Source organism: Acomys russatus, chromosome 24, assembly GCF_903995435.1.
Source record: "Acomys russatus chromosome 24, mAcoRus1.1, whole genome shotgun sequence".
Lineage (NCBI taxonomy): Eukaryota > Metazoa > Chordata > Mammalia > Rodentia > Muridae > Acomys > Acomys russatus.
In genome coordinates this window covers 15,450,126-15,471,208 of record NC_067160.1, presented here as the reverse complement: position 1 = coordinate 15,471,208, position 21,083 = coordinate 15,450,126, and the positions used below count along the sequence as shown (strand labels likewise).

Below are 21,083 nucleotides of genomic sequence, written 5' to 3'. Positions count from 1 at the left end.
AAGATGTCCTCTGAGCTCCACACGTGTGCTGTGACACATGTGCACCTGCACTCTCACACACATACAAACACAGCAATAGTAAACGAAACTAAAAGAAGAAAATTAGGGTCAGGCATGAATTCTAGTTCTAAAGGAATGGAAACATCAAGTGACCACTAATTCCCTTATTCACATGGGAGATTTCTCCTGCATTCAACAATACAGATTTTTCTTTCAACTCTCTTTCTTCAAAGAATGTTTATAAACCCTGCAAAATCCTATGAAAATTGAAGGCTTATTCTGTACTTTAATTCTTAGCTAAAACATCTCAAACTACAAATGCCCAAATGCCTTTTGACAGAAATGTCACCTTCATTCTCATTAAATAGCATTTGTAAGAAAACATACCAGTGTAGGGTTAGCAAGATGCTTTCTTCTTAAGGCTTAGTTATCATTACAACTTATGGTTCCCTTGTAGTCAGATATGCAGATTAATGTAATTAATGCTATAGGTTTCATGTCATGAATATTCATAAAAGGAACTGGCCCTATAGCTGTCATCCCTATTAATGACTATGTACTGAATTGTTAGCATTTAGGCTGAAAGAAAATATTCAGCTCTGAGTAGATCACCTACGGTGAACAAATGGGCCAGAGGCAAAGCCACTCTTTCCCTTACGGTTCCGATCCTGCTCCTGAAGGTTGATACTTAAGGAGGCTAATTAAGTGTTTCTCAATGCAAAACACAGTTGAGACTCTTAAATGACTTTAACTGACTCCCTCAGGAACTTGGGAAAAAGAGGTTTGTTTTTTTTTTTCTTTCTTTGTTAGGGAATTTATTTGTTAAAGGTAGGACGGGATTGTGTCAGTGAATCAAGCCAACGCAACGGAGAGAAGGCCTTTTCCAACAACACACACCAACGTGGGAGAACATGAATAGCTGAAGACAATTTACAGCTAGTGCCTGAGGACAACAAAGCTAGGTTCTACATGAGCTAACCACGTGGTCAGAGGAGCAGGGCAGGGCTTGGGAACACAAGGCAAAGCCACTCAGAGCCACACTTACAACTTTCCCTGCCTCCACTGCAATTCAATGTTTTAGTCTTACAAAGTAAGATTATAACCCAAAGCCATGACAGAAGGACCAAGGGAGGAGAGGGGAAATATAGACTTTAATGATATACTTGTTCTTGTTGGTTTGTTGAGACAGGGTTTCTCTGTGTAGCCGTGGCTGTCCTGTAGACTAGGATGGCCACGAACTCAGAGATCTGCCTGTCTCTGCCTCCCAAGCGCTAGGATTAGAGGTGTGAACAACCATCACCTGGTTTAATTATCTTCTTTTATTTCTGTACATAAAACAATGAATGTATACTTTCCTCCCGGTATGACGGAGTTCAGTGCATTAAAGATGCAGGATATCCTGATCTAAAATGTTTAATAATATAAAAGACTAATAAGCTCATAATAGCTGGTATATCAGCCTGATTTCCTCCCTTTTGAGAACAAGTTTCACTTTTGTGGAACTAGCCAGTAAACTGTAATGTAGTCACGGATCCAAGATCAAAGCTTGCCCAAGAGACTACAAACTACACAAAGAGACAAAGTCCTAAGACTAAGGAAGAGCATCCCTGTAATAAAGGTGAAACCATCCCGGTGATATTTAGGCAGAGCACAACTCGGCTCATTTTGAGCAAACAGCCGAGAGCTTTAATAGCATTTCTCATAAAAGCTGTATGTGGTTACACATACAGCTAGATGCCTGAGAAGGGTCACATAGATCGTTTATCCTATACAGTTGAAAAAGTAAGTGTGGATCACCCAGAAGGCGGGGTGGGGATGGGGTTGTCATTTGCCCATTCTCACATAGGGAAAACCTGGGTTCAATATCCAAACTCTTACAAGCATTAAAAATGGTGTACACCTTTTTCTCCGCAGCCTTTTATTAACTTTTACTTAACTCAGTTTCTTCAAATCACAACTTCCATTTGAGGGAAAATGTGGACATAGCTCAGTCAGTCAGTGCAATGCCTGTCTGGCACAAACCCTGGGTTCAACCCCAGCACTCAGAAGATAGGTGTGCGGTGTACAGAGCTGTAACCCCAGCACTCAGGAGATGGAGGCAGAAGGATCCAAGTTCAAAACCAACCTCTGCTACAAAGTGAGTTCGAGGCCACTAGTTCACTTTTGAGCTGCAAATATAGCTTGGGGTAGAGTATCTGCCTAGTATGTAGGAAGCTGAAGTTCAGCTCCCATAACACAAAAGACTCTTCCGATCTCTCTCTTCTCTATCCCTCACCCTTACTCTGTTCCAAGATAGTATTATTTTATGTAGTCCAAGCCAACCTCAAATCTGCTATCATAGCCAGGGTTGACTTTGAGTTCCTGATCACTCTCTTGTCTGAGTGCCCCCACTTGTCATGTATGAGGACTACAGGAACTTGCTGCCAGCCCCCTCCCCCCAAAGTTACATTTCTAGATGGGTATGGCCAAGGACACACGTTTTAATCCCAGCAACTGGGAAGATGAGGCAGGAGGACTGTGAGTTGAGGGCTAGCCTGTGCAACACAACAGGACCCTGTCACAAACAGAAAAAAAACAAACAAACCATTTTCTTACTACATACGATATGCATGCATTCCTTTCCCCTCTTAGTAAATATCTGGCGTAGTTCCACTAGTAGTCTACAAGTATTCTTGGACATATGCTTAAAATTTTTATTTATTGTCTGTGGTGGTTTGACAAGGAATGGCCCCCCATTAGACTCATGTGTTTGAAAGCTTGGCCCATAGGCAGTGGTACTTTTAGGAGGTGTGGCCTTATTGGAGGAAGTGTGTTTTTGCGGTGGCTTTGTTTAAACTACACCCAGCGTGGCACACAAGTCCCCTTCTGCTGCTTGCGGATCAAGATGCAGAACTCTCAGCTCCTTCTCCAGCACCATGTCTGCCTGCATGCAGCCAGGCTTCCCGCCATGATGATAATGGACTAAACCCTTGAAACTGTAAGCCGGCCTCAATTAAATGTTTTCATTTGTAAGACTTGCTGTGGTCATGGTGCCTCTTCACAGCAGTAGAAACCCTAACTAAGACATGCATGGGAGTGATGCATGGGTGCCCGTGGCTCACACGTAAAAGTCAGTGGACGACTTTGTCAAATCAGTGCTTTCTTTTCCACTTGGTTTCTGGGGACCAAACTCAGGTTGTCAGGCTTCTGCAGTGCTGAGCCATCTCCCACACCTGTACGCACTGTCAGGAAAGGCTACACCCAGGAGAACTGTAAAGGCTTGTGTGTCTCTTCCACAGTAGGCAAAACTAAGACACTTGCCAAAGCCGTTATTGTGTGAGGTCACGTGGAGGCCGGAGGCTGCCATCGGGTGTCCTCCTCTGCTGTTCCTTGCCTTTCCTAAAGCCAGAGCTTGCAGTTTGGGCTAGACTGGCTCGGAGGTGGGGTGGAGACAGGAGGACCCCGGTATCTGAAAACCCTTTGTGCTCCATTTAGAGCTCTGCGTTGCCACTGACGAATGCAAGCCATCCTGTATCTGTTTAAGGAGAAGTCACTTCTGTAATTATATCACCTTCTTAAAGACAAAGCAAGAAGAGGGATGAAGACTTACAGAGATAGGCGCTATAGAAATCAGCTTCAGACCTGGCCTCTGGAGAAACTGCTAGAAGCAAGAAAGGTGCTGAATTGGGATTTTTTTTTATAAAAACAATTAATTTAAATTTAAATTAAATTTAATTTATTTGTGAAAGTCAGAGGACATGAGTTGGGACTTTTCAATTCATTAATGTGAACCCCTTTTTTCCTTTTCTCTCTCTCTCTCTCTCTCTCTCTCTCTCTCTCTCTCTCTCTCTCACTCTCTCTCTCTCTCTCTGTGTGTGTGTGTGTGTGTGTGTGTGTACATGCCACAGTGCAAATCCAGAGGGCAGAGGACAACTTCCAGGAAATCAGTTGTCTCCTTCCACTAAGTGAGTCCTAGGAATCAAACTCAGGGAAGCAAGCTTAGCAGCCAGCTCCTGCGATGCCTGTTCTCAGCTGTCAGCATGGCTACACCTGGAATTACCTAAAACCTAAGCAGCTGGGTGTGCCTGCGAGGGAACTTTCTTAATTAAATCATTTGAAGGGGGAAGCCTCACCTTGATTCTGGGTTCCGCCTTCTGGTGGCAGCTTATAAAAAGGACAGGGAAGAATAAAGCTCTTGTTCTTTGCCTACTGGCCCTCGATCTTGCTGGAAAGTTCTTTTTTTTTTTTTTTTTTAAAGTGTTTTTTCAAGACAGCGTTTCTCTGTGTAGCCCTGGCTGTCCTAGACTCACTTTGAATTGGATTTACAGAAATCTACCTGCCTCTGCCTCCCGAGTACTGGAAAGAAAGGCGCACACCACCATTCTTTTTACTGGCATTAGAGCTACTTCTTAGGATTCCAGCACATTCTGAAGACCAGCTGAGACATCCAGCCTTGTGAACCAAGCACTGGGTTTTCAAACTTTCCATTGATAGGCAGCCATCATTGGACTAGCTGGACCACAGCCTATAAACCACTCTAATACACACACACACACACACACACACACACACTCACTCACTCACACACACATACACTCACACACACACACACACACTCACACACTCACTCACACTGCTCAGCCCTGTTCCTCTGGACCAGTAGTTCTCAACCTTCCTAGTGCTGAGACCCTTTAATACAGTTCCTCACCCCCAACCATAAAATCATTTTCATTGTTACCTCATCACTGTAATTTTGCTACTGTGCTTTCTGGTGATCTTTGGGAGGGTCTCGACCCACAGGTCGAGAGCCGCTGCCCTAGAGAACCCTGACTAATACTGTCCTTTACCCACTACGCCATCCTGCTGCCCCTGACTTGTTTTGAAGAAGCTGGATGAATAATTTTCAGTTACAAGTATCTGGATGCTTGTTTGTTTATGAATTTATCTTTGTGGTGTTCGTGACTGAGTCAGGGTCTCACATACACTACACAGGCACTCAACCACTGACCTTCCCCGACCTCCAGTAGCAGATAGGAAGGGCATCTCCACGGACAGCAAGAGGATGTAACAACAGTGTTCAGTACCTTTTCCCAATTACACTTTCAAGTCTCAAGAGCGATATTCACAAATGCGCAGTATAAAATATTAAAGTTCAATTTGGTAGTAACTCAAATATTTCAGATTGAGGCTAGCCTGGACTACATGATTATCCTGTCTCAAAAACAAGACAAAACAAAAACAGGAAGGAGAGAAATTTTGGTAGCAGAAAGCAAGAATTTTGGGCAAGGGCAAACAGAAATCTAGACAGTTAACCCTCCACATGCCAGACAAAATACAACAAGAAACAAAGATGCCAAGGGTCTTGTTTCCATTTTCCCTTTGTTTTAACTGAGTAAAAAAAAAGTTCTTAATTTATTATTAATTACTTATAATTTATTACTAATTAATTTCAGAAAACAAGTCTATGGAGCTCTAGAAGAAGAAATATTTTCCACCAGATCTTTCCAAACCCAATGACATTTTTGTTTGTTTTGTTTTTTTGTAGCTCAGGCTTGAACTATGGCAATCCTTCTGCCTCAGCTTCCTGAGTGCTGGCTTACAGGCACTCACCACGCTATCTGGCTGAGTACCTGGATTTCTCATTAAGCTAATTGACAAAAGTTATCAACAGCAAGCTCACCCCTGGCTAGTCACCAAAGGCTCACATGAGGAAAAGGTAGACACAACACCTGGCCCTTACAACGCCATTTGTCCTGTCCTTCTGGCTCCCAGGTTCCCTCCTCATCTCCCTGTTCATCACACAGCTCATAAAGAACAGTGGGAAATAGAGGTTCTTCAAGGATAAACCCAATGAAACATCAGGAGGAAGAGGCCAGCTCCCCCACAAAGCCCTGTGGCCCTCTACTACAACTGCTAAAGCTTGCTCAGATGCTTAGAAGTCCTGTTGTCTGTTTAAAAAAAAAAGGGGGGGGGGGTTCCATTCAGTCCTGGAGCTCACCTCATGGGTCTGGCTTTTTCCATTGAGAACATTTATAAAATCCCAAATGGAGCTGTATTAGCATTACAAGATATGGGCCCAGTTTTTATTATATTTAACATTAAAGAAAAACAAATTTTTTGTCTGGTTCACTAATTAGATACATTTTCTTTCTCCCTCTTGTAATCTGTTAGGCACAACCACAGTGAGGGCTTGTTTCAATTGCAAAACGCTTTGTACTAAAAAAGAAAAAAAAAAATCCTATAAGTATCAGATTAACCATACAAAGTGGCCTGAATACTAATCTTTAAAGATGATTAGGCAAATGACTTGGAAGGAAGTCATGCTTCCAAGCCTTTTGAACTCTTATTTTCCTCATCTTAATAAGCTAGAAAAATGAAGCTCAAAAACTAGTTATCACAGCTGGGCAGTGGTGGTGCATATCTTTAATCCCAACACTCAGGGAAGCAGAGGCAGGAGGATCGCTGTGAGTTTGAGGCTAGCCTGGTCTACAGAGTGAGTTCCAGGGTAGCCAAGGGCTGCACAGAGAAACTCTGTCTCAAAAAACCAAAGCAAATAAAAGACCACAACAACAACCTCCAAAAGAAATTGTCATCACATCACCTTGTGACGGTGTGGGAGATAGTTTGTTACATAGAACCTCTGAGCTAGGATTTCTAGGGTCTTTAATATCTGTGCCAATTGAAATCTTTAGGGTTGTTATCCTCACCTATTTCAGCTTTCTTTTTCTTTTTTTCTTTTCTTTTCTTTTTTTTTTTTTTTATATGCATTGGTGTTTTACTTTCATGTATGTCTGTGTGAGGGTGTCAGATCCCCTGGAACTGGAATTACAGACAGCTCTGAGCTGCCATGTGGGTGCTGAGAATTGAACCGGGGATGGTGGGTGGTGGTGGGGGAAGGTCCTGTGCTCTTAACCATTGAACCATCTCTATAGCCTGCCGTGTCAGCATTTTTGACGGTGAGGACAGTCCCAGACTGCTCATACCTGTCTCTGAAGCTCTGCCAGGTTGTAAGGTAAGGCTCCCTCAGCCAGCGGAGCTATTCTCTCGATGTCCGCCAGAGTCAAGCGCCTTAAAAGAGAGAATTGTTAGACACTGACAAACCCCTCATGTAGAGCACACCTTTCTCCCCCAAACTCTGAAGAGATAGCATTTAAAGGGGACATTTCCTTATTCATATTTTGACCATTTTAGTGAGTAAAAAACAACAACAACAACAACAACAACAACAACAAAAACCTTCAGATTTTATTTATAACCAAAGCAAAAGCCTCCAGAGAAATCCATGCCTGAGGAGGGAGTGGAGCTAATGGACCTGCGGCGATGAGCGCTAACAATGAAGAAGTAATTCACTCCAGCGCAAAGGTCCACACACCCTCCCCTCCACAATGCACCCGCCCCCAGAGTCCCAGCAGAAAGGGTAGAAACAAGGAGGGGAAAGGTGTTTGGGCAGCTTTAAGAGAAGGCACCAGGGTAGGAAGGAGCCTCTCTTTCTTTCTCCTTTCTTTTCTTTTTGACTTTTACAGTACTCTTCTTCAAAGCCCTTGAGTTTTGAATCATGTGAATACAGCACTAGGAATGCCAACACTGACTTCAAAATAAGTACGATCTGTGAGCCACATAAAAAGGCCACTTCAGATGTAGTTTTGAGAAGGACTTTTAAAAAGCATTTATGTACATGAAGGAGTCTTTTTTTTTTTTTTTTTTTTTTTTTTTTTGGTTTTTGGTTTTTGGTTTTTGGTCTTTGGTTTGTGTTGTTGTTGTTTGGTTTTTTGAGACAATGTTTCTCTGTGTAGCCTCGACTGTCCTGGACTCTCTTTGGTAGACCAGGCTGGGTTCGAACTCACAGAGATCTGTCTGCCTTTGCCTCTTGAGTGCTGGGATTAAAGGCGTGCATCAGCCAGCATGCCCGGACTTACATAAAACACTTGTCTAAAAGTGAGAATTTTAGATGGGTGAGACATGGCCTGGTAGTTTGTGTCAGTCACCAAACACTGCTGGTTCACAAGGTAGCTGAAAGACTAAATGCCATCTCCTGCCCAACAATGCACCGAAGGACAAGAAGGCAGTAAACCACATGTGCATATCCAACTTCTGCAGTCCCCAGATATTTAAAAACTAGTTTTAATTATGTGTATCTGTGTGTGTGTGGGGGGGGGGTGTACGCTTGTAAGTAAGTGCAAGTGCCCTTTGGAACCACTACAGAGTGCAGCAGTATCCTCTGGAGCTGACGTTACAGGCAGTTCTGTGCCACCCAAGTGGATGCTGGGGTCAAATTTGAGTCCTCTGCAAAAGTAACAAGTGTCTAACTGCAGAGCCATCTCTTCAGGCCCAGTATTTCTGATATTCTCATTTAAAGGACTATGACAGGCGACTAGAAGAAACCAGGCTTTTTAACAGACTGCTCTCCTCTTTGACTCTGTCCATTTGGTGTCCGTACACAAGGGCTTTTTGTGGAGCTGCATGCCTTTGCATGTTAAATGCGCTCGACACAGTTTTGTGTTTTTAACTTACACACACACATATATATAAAGGCATAAACATCCAAGCTTTCCCCTGGGGGGACATGATGATGCATCAGGCATGTCTTAAGAGAGTAATGCTCTCTGACACAAACTGGGTACACACTTTCAGAGAAACGGCCATTTCCAGCAATCAAAGAGGGTACCACATTGTTCCATGCACCTCAGCCTACTGTCATAAATTTACAACCTTAACCAAGTTTCTACAAATCTCTTGAAATTCAGAACACTTTAGGAAAGCTACCATTAAAGGCATCTTCTCCCTCTCTCCAACTCTGTACTCATCACTTTTCTTCCTTGTCCCTCTTCACTGTTACCCTGAACCCCTCTCTTACTTCCCCATTCATCTCTTGGCTCTTTGCTCCTACTCCTCATCTTCCCTCTCCCTGCCTCCTTCTGCCTCACTGGCCCTCTGTGCTCTCTCTCTCTCTCTCTCTCTCTCTCTCTCTCTCTCTCTCTCTCTCTGTCTCTTTCTCTGTCTCTCTCTCTCTGTCTCTGTCTCTCTCTCTGTCTGTCTCTCTCTCTGTCTGTCTCTCTCTCTGTGTCTCTCTCTGTCTCCCTTCCTCCCTTCCTCTCCTATTTCTCTTGCTAAGAACCTATACACTGAAAAGGCTGTTGGTAAAGGAAGTGGTATATGTCACATCCCAAGAGATCTGCCCTGTACTAAACACCACGAAGAATCACAGGAAGCGAAGCGTTACCCCGAGGCATTATACAGGTCTGCAAGCTGGTACAAGATATCAATTTCTAGTGGAGTAACTTGTCCATAGCGTATGGCAGTCTGGGCAAATTCCTCTGGAAGAGAAAGAAACAAAGGTTAGTATCCCAAGAGTCTAATAAAAATGCAAAGCAAAAGACATTTTTAACACCATCGTTCTAAACATGTGAAACTACGTTTAAATACTCAGGTTCTGCTTATAACTGCATTCCTGAAAGCCCATGATTAAAAAAAAAAAGTAGAAGAAGAAGTAAGAGGATGAAATTGCAGAAACAGATGAACTAACTTCAATAAGAAAACAATCACTTTCTAGTTCTCACTTCTTTTGCTAATTCACTCTGGTCCCCAGAGTTAGAAGATCAAAGTGGTTGTTCTGAGGTCTTCCAAAACATCCTATCATCACTCGCCCAAAAGCAGTTGCCATGGCAACTCGTTCCCAGTGCAAACAAGCTATGGCCACACTGCCACTGACCTGTTTGACAGGTTGGGCCAAGGCTCTTTTCCATATTGTCAGGGGCACTTTCACCTTGCTGACCTCAGTATCTCATTAACTGCTCCTGGAGTTCCAGGCCCACGTGAAGCCTGAGCAACTGACTTTCCAGATCTCTCCGTTCTGTGGCAGACTTAGACCGGCCACAAGCCTAGCTGATGAAAAGCACAAATCTGAAGATGCTAATTAACTTTTAAGTCTTACCCTTTGTGACTTCAATATCTTTCCTCGTGCCTGCCAACGTGCTGTAGATCTTACGAACAAGTTCCATGTTGTTGAGTAAGGAGTTAAACGCGTTGAAGTAGGAGAAGCTAACTTGGTGTGAGGTGCTCCCCCCAGCAGCCTAGGGAACGACAGCACGAAACGTTTGAAACTCAAAAGTAAGAAACATGGTTTGGACTCTGCATTTATTTATTTATTTTTTCTCAAAGTGGACCCAAAGGAGGCTCTGTCATTAAAACAATTAGCTACCAGCCCATAAAACACAAGAGGCTATCTGACTACAACACGGCCCACTTTGTACCCTTAGGGAAGTCTACACAATTTAGGTTTTAAGGAAGAAAGCAACATCTGGAAGTTGGAGTTCATGGTTCACCCATCGCTAAGGTCAGAAACAACAAATATAATTATTGCAGATCAAAACCTGCCTACTTAAACAGGATTCTTCAAGACCCTCAACTATTCAAAGTGTGCTGCAACTGGAAAAATATCAATGTATACTATGGAATATTCCCTAAACTTGCTTATTTTTTCCCTATGCACATATACAAAAACCGAGTGCTGACTTTTTTTTTTTCATGCTGTAGATTGAAATGATGGCCTCCTCTATACTAAACCATTCTCTCTGCCGTTGTGCCATACCTCTGGTCTCACTAGCCTTAAAATGTAAGACCACTTAAAGATGATTATTATGTTATTCTATGTATACCAGTATTTTGTCCACATGCATTTCATATGCCACACATGTGCCTGGTGCCAGAGAAAACCTGAGGAGGGTGTCAGACCCCTGGAAACTGGAGCTACAGATGGCTGTGAGCCATCATGTGGGTTCTGGGAATTGAACCCAGGTTTTCTGGAAGAGCAGTCAGTGCTCTTAACTGCTGAGCCATCTCTCCAGCCCTGAAACCATCTTATTACATCAACTTTTCTCAGTTAAAAAAAAAAAAAAAGCCACTGTTATTCTTCAGATACCAATAACTGGCTCTCTGATCCTGCATTGTGCAAAATACAGCTCCCCAGAGCTCCCCAACAGGATGAAAGCTCTAGTGAGGGTTCACTCGCTATTGAGTTACGATCTCAGGGTTCCCAGGACACAGGGCCCACTCACACTGGAAAACAGGTAAGTGGCCTTCATCATTTCTGGAGAAAGAAACTCTCCCTTTGCCCATCACTTAGGTATAAGTAAAAACAAGATTTCATGTTGGTTTTGTTTGTTTGTTTTTCAGTTTCCAAAAATCTAATTTCCAAGCTATTAGGCAGAGGTGATGGAAAGTCGTCACTATTTAAAACTCAAAGAAATGCTAATGGAAATACCAAGGTAATGACCCCAAGCAAAAGTCCTCGACTTCTGATTTCTCTTTGACATAAATCCTTTGCCTTCTACAGTGCTGATTACAATGGGCAAAAGTGCCTGCCCTCCCCCCCATATAGGTTTTATTTTTATTAATGTCAATCTGGACACCAAACGCAGGGCTCATGTTCCTTAATATTTTCCTCTGAGGATTATGACTATTTTGGGAAACCGAGGCAGCAGCCATCTAACCCAGTTGGAAAATACAAAATGGACCCCTCCATCCTAATGGACGCCGAGTCAGCCCTTCCTCTGGAGTTTCTTCCTTTCTTCTCTCCTTCCCTCCCCGATCCCTTTTCTGTCCGTCCTTTCATCTTTGGTTGGGGTTGGGGTGTGAGGTGAAGGTATTGGGGGGTGGAGGTGGGGGTGGGGAATGAGATGTAGAGGGGAGAGTGACACGTTCCATGGTGACACGTTCCATGTTCAACTTCGCTGAAGAGAAAGAGCAGAAGTTGATCTTTCTACCCCCTGTGTAAGGCAGGGATGATGATCTCCAGCTGAAACAACAGACGCGCCCACTGGCTCTCCTCCATTGCAAACAAGCAGTAATCAAAACCTTACACACGGCCCAGTGTGTGGACGAGAACACAGGTATGTGAGGACCTTTTCACCACTGCGTGGGGAAGCACATGGCATGAGTCTGCTGTGGGTCCACATGATTACCTGCGAGAGATTTGCACTTTGACAGAGCAAAAGACCCGCATCTGGGACGTACACTCTGAAGGCACAGCAAGAGGGCAGAGAGCACTGACTCCAGAGGCTGGTGGCCCCACATTTTCTCCCTGCAATGCTGACGTGAGCGTGGTTGTTAAACCAGTGCAGGGGCCTGTGAGCATCCTTCCAGCACACAGAGGAAGGAGCCATGCCAACTAGACTGCTAGAGCTTGGGGCGAGAGGTAAACAGAAGCCAAGATCACTGAAATACAGTCTCTTGTCTACAAACTCCCATATCTCTTGGACTGGACACTGTAAAGGGAAATAAATAATTTGGAAGTAACTGAGAGCAAGATGGTAGCTTTGGATGAAACGAGAAACTGAGAAAGACCATTCCCTTACACACACACACACACACACACATGCACACACACACACTGTTTAACCTACCAACCAAACACAAAGCCTTGTTAGTTAAGAGCCATGTAGACACAAGAAGGCGTTCCAGAACACAGTGGTTCAAAATGGTTCAGGAAGTGGATAAAGTGAAAGCCCATCCTCCTACTTACTGAAACTAGGTTCTCCTCCACAAAAGGAGTAAGCATGTGGGACCGAATGGTGACCATGACATCACTGAAATCCAGACCTGAGATCATGCCACTTTTGCTTTTGTCTTTCAGCGCAAAGGCTTGCCTCGCATGTTCCAACTGTAATTCCTGCAGGGAAGAGAGAGATAGAGATAGAGAGAGCACACGTTGAAAGGGAACACATCCCAAGCACACATTTTGCAAAGAAAGAGAGCATAGACAGACTTCCTTCACATGTTCTCTCTACAGAGAGAAGCAATCTGAAGCTCTGAATTCACAGCAAAGCTTCCAACTTGTTCGCAAGGTTCATAGATGTGATACATCAGAACTGGCAGTAACAGGAAGGGGTCGGGGGGATGGAACCTTCTGGAAGGGGTCAGGGGAATGGAACCTTCTGGAAGGGGTTGGGGAGGGGAGGTGGAACCTTCTGACTTGGACCCATAACTGAAAACAGGATATGGCAGCTACGATACACAACTATTTACTCTTTTGTCAGGAGCCATAGGACCTTGCCTGACCTGCCCCAGTGGCTGAGAGGCCCTGCTGGCTGAAAGCCACAGCTGTCTGCATACTTGTGATAATTATTCTGCCTGGCAACCACAAAGATCCAGCCTGACCTTGAGAAAGAGAACATTCGGTGTATTGAGACTTCTGTATAATCTCCCCACTCCACACCTGCTGTCCTTGGGCCTGGCCCAGAAGATTTTGTAACTTTCCACTGCATTCCTTCCCCCCCCCCCCCCCCCCCGCCCTTTCAAAAGCTTACTATAAATTTGGATACCCCCTTACAATAAACGGCCCTCGATAAGCAAAGTTTTCCTGGGCTCATGCCTTTCTTTCGCCTATTCTTTATTCACAGGTCGCGACCCTCCTCGCCACTCCACGAATAACTGAACCCGTGGGTCGGGGACACTCTTTCCGGCTTCAAGACTTTCTTGCCATCCACAAGGACTTCTGGAATTAAGAGTTTACGTTCATTTTCAGTTCTTCACTTTTAAATGTTGCAATCAGAGCCAGTCTTTCTTTCTGCGTCAGACACCATTTTTTTTCCAATTTTTTTTTTTTTTTTTAATGAACTCAATGTGAAACTATACCAAATGACAAATGAAATACTTCCCAATTCTAGAATAAAAGTTACGGACAGGAAACTGCACAAGCTGTGTTTACTATCACCCAGTAAGGCTTTGGGCACAGTCACTCTCAAACTGTTAAAACAGTCCGGAAATTCTCCGAGGTTTTGAACTACTGTAAAATGAAATGTTGTAACAAGCAGTATCAATAAAAACAGTAAAATACGCCCCAGGGTAGGAACTAAAGTCTAAAGCAGAGCATTTTGTCTTGGGCACCCATGAGGCAATCCAAATGAATGAGCTCGCACAACACATGGTGTGTGTCCAGATGCCACGTTCATGCGCCTTGCGGGCTGGAAACTATAGTCATATTTAAATATTATCCAACGGTAAGATTGGTTATTGTCACTGCTATTCATTCACCAAGGCACTGCCCCACATTATCCCGACATTTAAAACACTTACTGGTAGAATGTTTACATGTCATACATGACACCTAGGTTCAACTCTCAATTCCCACAAATGGAGAGATAGATGGATATATAGACAGATAGATGAAATTATTTTCTGTTGAAGTCTCACTCTTTTTATTTATTTTGTGTATTTATGTGTTTCTATCTCAAAAAAAAAAAAAAAAAAAAAAAAAAGAGCCAGGGTCTCATTCATGTAGGTCAGGTTGACTTTGAACTCTCAGTGTAGTCAAAGCTAGCCTTGAACTCTTGATTCTTTCCCCTTCACCTCCCACATACTAGAATTGTAGGCATGCATCCTCGCATCTGGTTTTAATTATATCTTCCCATGGATTTCTGATATCCCAATAGTAATTCAAGTCATTAAAATTAGCTTAGCAAGTATTTGTTTCATAGCACAATTAATTATGCTATATATTTGCTTCATGTGGCTTTTTTGTACATGTGTGAGATTTCATAGTAAAGTTTTGAAACTTCTCAGCAAGGTAATAAGCTAAAGACAAGTATATTGAACCATCTGAATCTTTCAGTGGGTCAAGAGCTCCAGGAGACTCTGCCGAGGTGGCATGTGCCCTCGACGCATATGTGGTATATGAGAATCAAATGAAGCAAGGAGCCCGTTAGCAATGCAAAGTCTACAGACACCCGCGTGTAATCCAGTACTCCAGAGGTGGGGCTTGAAGGGTGAGTTCAAAGCCAGCCTCAATTATACAGAGACTTTGAAGAAGAGACTTGGATGCTTATAGTCTAGTTTCTAAGTAGGGAATAGGGCTGGAGGCCCCAACAGTTGCTATGGATATGGACTTGAAGTTTATTTCCTTCCATCAGCCTTAGGTTCCTCCAATAAATCTCTAGACTGACAATCAACCTTTAAGTTTTCTGCCAGGGTTGGTAAAGGGCAGAGAGGGGCTGAGCTAATGGCTGATGGGGTAGGAAGGTAACTGCTTTGTGTGTTGGGGGGTGGGGGTCAGTGTGTAGTATGTGTAAAAGTACGTGTGATGGGAACATGGAAACCACAGGAGGACATCGGGTGTCCTGCTCCATCACTCCCCACCTTATTCCCTTAGACAGACTCTCTCACTGAGCCTGGAGCCAGGACAGCAGCCACCGAGTCCCAGCGGGTCCTCCTGTCTCTGCCTCACACAGCCCTGGCATCACAGGTGTTCATCCCCCTTTTCCGGTGTGAGTGTTAGGGACTGAACTGATTCTTGTACTTGTGCAGGAAACACTCTACATGCTGAGCCACCTCCACAACCCAGGTAACCAACCATTCCTCAAACAGGCCCAGAGGGTCTCATTCGCTAATCCAAGGGCCTTAACACAGTGACGTCACAGGGTTCCGATGAAACCGCCTAACCACAGCATTTTACAGCCAGGTCTAGAGTTGGTAAACTCTATGTTGGTGGTGTAGATGAGAATGGTCCCCATAGGCTCATGTGTTTACTAGGACTCCATTGGTAGCTGTTTGGGGAGGGTTAGGGGTGTGGCCTTGATGGAGGAAGTATGCTATAGGGGAGGGGCGGGCTTTGAGGTCTGAAAGTACCATATTGAGTTATCTTTCTCTGTTTCCTGCGTATGAATTGAGCTCTCAGATGTTCCTGCCATTGTGTGTATGCTCTGCCATCTGTCATGTTCTCAAACCTTCCAAAAGCATAAGCCAAATCTATTTCATATGAGTGCTTATTTGCAGAAGAGGGCATCAGATCACAGTACAGATGGTTGTGTGCCACCATGTGGTTGCTTGGAATTGAACTCAGGACCTCTGGAAGAGCAGGTGGTGCTCCATAAGCCAAATTAAATGCTCTTTTTTTTTTTTTTTTTAAAGATTTATTTATTTATTAAGTATACAGCGTTTTGCCTGCACGTGTGCCTGCAGGCCAGAAGAGGGCACCAGATCTCATTATTGATGGTTGTGAGCCACCATGTGGGTGCTAGGAATTGAACTCAGGACCTTTGGAAGAGCAAACCGTACTCTAACCTCTGAGCCATCTCTCCAGCCCTAAATGCTTTTTCTATATATGGCCTTTGTCGTGGTATTTTGTCATTACAATAGAAAGGTAACTCCAATGACTTCCATAAGCCCATAGTGTTCAATAAGGCCTAATCTTAAATATGAGAAAAGGACCCTCAGACCCAACAAAAGCCTCTACTATGAAAAACAGAGACCCATGGGAGGATACAAGGGATGGAATAACAATTTAGATGTAATATGAATAAATTAATAAGATATATTTTTTAAAAAGAAAAAAACAAACAAACAAAAACAAAAAACAAAACAGAGACCCAAACAAGAAGAAAACTTGGAAGCTGAGTGTATTAGCACATCCCTACAATCCCAGCACGCAAGAGTTGAAGGCAGCAAAAACAAACAGAAAGGGCTGGAGAGGTGACTCCCCAACCAAGAGTGCTTCCTGCTCTTGCAGACAACCCGTGTTCAGTTTGCAGCACCCATTCGGGGTGGCAATTACAATTCCAGGGGAGTCCTTTTCTGGTGCTTGAAGGGGCGTATACACACACACACACACACACACACACACACACACACACACACACACACACACACACGTACATAAGTAAGAAACAAATCTTTTTAAAATGCAAAGAGAGGGGCTGGAGACATGGCTCAGTGGTTAAGAGCACTGACTGCTCTTCCAGAGATCCCGAGTTCAATTCTCAGCAACCACATGGTGGCTCACAACCATCTACAATGTGATATGATGCCCTCTTCTGGCCTGCTGGTGTACATGCAGACAGAGTCCTGTATACATAATAATAAATAAAACTTAAAAAAAAATTTTTTTTAAATGCAACCAGAGATAAAGGAAGTAGAAAAACGAGGTTTGGAGCAGACATCCTTTGGAGAATAAGAAACTAAAGGCCCCGTCTTTAATATCGCTGAAGAAGTGGTAAAAATAGTGTAACACTTGAGTAAGAACACTGTGCTATTTTTCTGCTTTTTTTGTTTTGTTTTGTTTTTTATTTCTTTATTTTTAATTTTTAGACAAAGTTTTCTTATATATCCCAATATAAACTCCAATTTGGAACAATCTCTCTGCCTCAGTGCACAGACTATATTATACCCAGCTATGCCATTAAAATAAATAAATAAACAAGCAAGCAAACAACTTCTAAGAAAGAGTATTCAGAAAACCAAGTGAACTCATTAAAAAATAAATAAAAATACAACAAATATAAATTTAAAGAACCAGAAGGAAAATAGGATGAAAACTAAAATAAAGATGCAAAAGAGAAAAAAACAAAAACAAAAACAAATCAAGAACTCAAGTTTTCTTATAATCAGTAAAATGATTAAAAGTAAACTGACATCAATAAATATCATCATGAAGGCAGGGCAGGCAAGCACAGAGGATGGTTCCACCTGGCATGGGCCATGCACATAACCGTTTCCTGACAGTACACCTAGCATCCTGTGTGTAACCCAAGACTGCCATGTGCATCAAGCTGCCCAGGGTCCCGACTCCAAATAATGGGAAAGTTTCTATTCACATGCCTTCCCAGTTATATTCTGTGGGAGGCCAGTCCAGCATGAACCTGTTTTGGGCACACGGGCAGCAAGGAAAATCCCCTACTTACCATCTTTAATTTTTTTTTTTTCAATTAAAAATGTATTACTTGAGCCAAGCATGATGGCACCTTTAATCCCAGCACTGGGGAGGCAGAGGCAGGCAGATCTCTGTGAGCTGGAGGCCAGCCTGGTCTACAAAGTGAGTTCTAGGACAGCCATGGCAGTTATACTGAGAAACCCTATCTCGAAACAAACTTACAAACAAAAAAGTATTACTTTATAAAATGGGGGGGGGGGGTTGCACATCACAGCAGGCACGTGGGCATCAGAGGAGACTGTATAATAGTTGGTTCTCTCCTTCTGATGTATGGGTCCTAAGGATTGAAGTCAGCTCATCAGACTCGCAGGCAAGTGCTTTTACCCACTGAGCCATCTTGTTGGCCCCGCTATTAATCATCCTACACCTATGTATACTTAGGCAGGCTTATGATTAAAATCAGGTGCATTATCAGAAAGAGTATGGGCAGTGAAGGATATACAACTCAAATTTGTTTATTGAAATAGAGAACTGCCCGTATTATACCCCTTAGTAACAAGTCCCCCTGTTCTTCCCCCATAAAGAAGGCCTAGGCAATGGCCCGGGGCCTGTGATTGCGCTCTGATTCGTGTAGCTGCTGCTTGGTTTTGTGAATGTCCATGTTTTCTCATGTGTACCCTCACTGTACTATCACTTTGCTCCTGAATAAAGTTCTTTTGATACTGCATCTGTTCACACCCTTATTTCACATGTCTTGAATAAACAATTAAGACAAGACCTGGAAATAATCATTCTATAAACTGGCCACTGGTGGGGAGGGTCGGGGGGTGGGGTCCTAAAACACCCCAGAGGACAAGTTAAATCTGCTGTGAGAATGGCATTGGGCTTCTTAATGTCAACACCACAAAGCAGAAAGCATACAAGAAATGCTTTTAAAGTCAATATCCAGTCAACTATTTAAGTTTAATGATGGAAGCTTTTCACATATAAGTAAAGTCTCAAAATTCTTTTTTTTTTTTTTTTTTTTTTTACTTTTCTCAGAGAGCCAATACAGGAAACATTCTATCTAAAAGAAGTAAACCATTATTAAGGAAAGATGAAATCCAGGGAGTAGGAGATGCGATGTTAACGGAAGGGTAACTGGGCTCAAAGGTGATGGATTCAGAGGTGACAGGACGAAGGTGATGGTGATCAGAGAGTTGTAAGCTTAGCTCCACCTTCAGACCGTAAGGCACCATGTACTGCCGCTGCTATAGAAAACACTCTGGTGTTTCCTCTGGATGTTAAGCACAGGGGCCAGGACACAGCTCAATGACAGCACTTGTCAGGCACACACAGGGTCCTGGGTACTATGCCCATCACCACGACAGGGAAGGAACAGAGGGAAGCAACGGGAATTAATACAGAACAGCATGGCTGCGATTCTATCCATAGCTATATACACGAAGAATTGAAAGTAGGTCATCTAATGAATATTTGTGTGTGAATGTTTCTAGGAACTCCTGTGTACAAAGAACCAGAAAGTTGCCAGGTGTGGTGGCGCACACCTTTAATCCCAGCACTCGGGAGGCAGAGGCAGGTGGATCGCTGTGAGTTCGAGGCCAGCCTGGTCTACAAAGCGAGTCCAGGATATCCAAGGCCACACAGAGAAACCCTGTCTTGGGGAAAAAAACAAAAAAACAAAAACAAAAACAAAAACAAAAACCAGAAGGTCAAACAATCTATGAATGGACAAAAATATAGTCATGCATTGAATATTAAGTCAAAAAAGGGAATTAAGTAGAGTGTCACTACACGATCAAATATGAGCAGTTCTTTTTTTTTTTTTTTTTTTGCTGTTTGTTTCTTGAGACAAGGTCTTCTCATACGGCCCAAGTGGAAGGCAAATGCGCGTTTGAACTCCGGATCCCCGTGCTTCTGCCTCCTAAGTGCAAAGATTACAAGTGTGAACACTTACACCCACGTAAAGGCCTAGTGGCTGTGAAGCCCTAGGGTTCACATACGCTAGGCAAGCGCTTTACCACTGAGCTACAGCCCCACTCCCAATAGCCCCACTCCCAATATGGCTAATTCTTTTTCTTTTTCCTTTTCTTTTTTTTTTCTTCTTCTTCTTCTTTTTTTTTTTTTTTTAGACAGAGTCTCACTATGTAACCCTGACTGATCTAGAATTCTCTATAGATCAGGCTGGCTTCGAACTCAAGAAATCTGCCTGTCTCCCTGCTCTGCTTCCTGAATGCTGGGATTAAAGATGTGGCCTATCATATTTGTCCCACTATGGATAGATAATTCTTTAAAATATTATGTTAAGTGGAAGAAAAGAGACACAAGGAAAACCCTGGCATATAATCCTACTCATATGGATTGTCTATAACAGTTACATCCATAAAAACCAAAGGCAGATTGGTAGCTCCCAGAAGCCGGGAGAGAAGTATTGATGGGAGCGACTTCTAAAAGGGCTCAGGCAATTCTCTGGAGTAATAAACAGGTCTGGGATATGATGGAAGCTGCAAAATACATTAATGTTCTGAAAGTCAGAAAACTCTCTTTTTTTAGAGGATCCGTTTCATATTCTATTTTATATAAAAATCTATCTTCCCCTCCTCTATTTTTTTGTTTTTGTTTTTCTTTTTTTTTTTTTAATCCTTTGCTATACTAGGAATCAACCCCAGGGCCTCATGCATGCCAGGCGCTGAGCCACGCTCCTGGAGAGTCCCACTACTGTGAAATTAATAAGTAACCTCCCGTGTTTTAAATGCACTAAAGAGATTTTAATAATGACAGGATGGATGTCTTAACATTACTAAGTAGAAAAGTAAACAAACCCTGGAGATCCCAAACAAAGTAATAGTTCTAGGCACTAATCAGAGGTGTGCCTCACTATCTGTAAGGTATTTGGTTCCAGGACCCAACCCCACCGGTCCTCTCCCCGTGGACACTAAAAGCTGAACAAGTACAGTGTTTGCAGATAGCCTACTTATGTTCCCCCATATACTTTAAACCATCTCTTCCATATAGCATACGTGTATCCTATGGCTTTTTTTTTTTTTTTGGCGTTTATTTATTTAGTGTACTCTCTCTCTCTCTCTCTCTCTCTCTCTCTCTCTCTCTCTCCTCTCTCTCTCTCTCTCCTCCTCCTCCTCTCTCTCTCTCTCGCTCTCTCTCTCTCTCTCTCTGCTCTCTCTCTCTCTCTCTCTCTCGTCTCCTCTCTCTCTCCTCTCTCTCTCTCTCTCTGTCTCTCTGTCTCTGTCTTTGCTCACAGTGTGTGTGTGTGTGTGTGTGTACATGGGAGGTTAGAGGCCAGCTTGCAAGTTTCAGTTCTCACCTGCCACTACAAGAGTTTAACGGATCAAACTCAGGTCATCACACTTGGTGGCAAGTGACTGTGCTCACTGATCCATCTCACCAGCTCCTCTTACATATTTGAAAGCGTCTCTACGGTATTCATACAGCCTACCTACTACTC

At 43.2% G+C, this 21,083-nt stretch overlaps 1 protein-coding gene across 2 annotated transcripts in view; it reads right to left on the bottom strand.

Annotated features, from left to right (window-relative positions):
- Positions 1–21,083, bottom strand: part of Slc25a12 (solute carrier family 25 member 12) — a 96,606-nt gene that overhangs the window by 25,335 nt on the left and 50,188 nt on the right. For both annotated transcript variants that reach the window (XM_051166107.1, XM_051166108.1), the window contains 4 exons: positions 12,500–12,646; positions 9,911–10,049; positions 9,200–9,293; positions 6,963–7,047 (listed from right to left, as the gene is read on the bottom strand). In XM_051166107.1, coding sequence (XP_051022064.1) covers positions 6,963–7,047; positions 9,200–9,293; positions 9,911–10,049; positions 12,500–12,646 — 465 coding nt within the window. The remainder of the gene's footprint in view (positions 1–6,962; positions 7,048–9,199; positions 9,294–9,910; positions 10,050–12,499; positions 12,647–21,083) is intronic.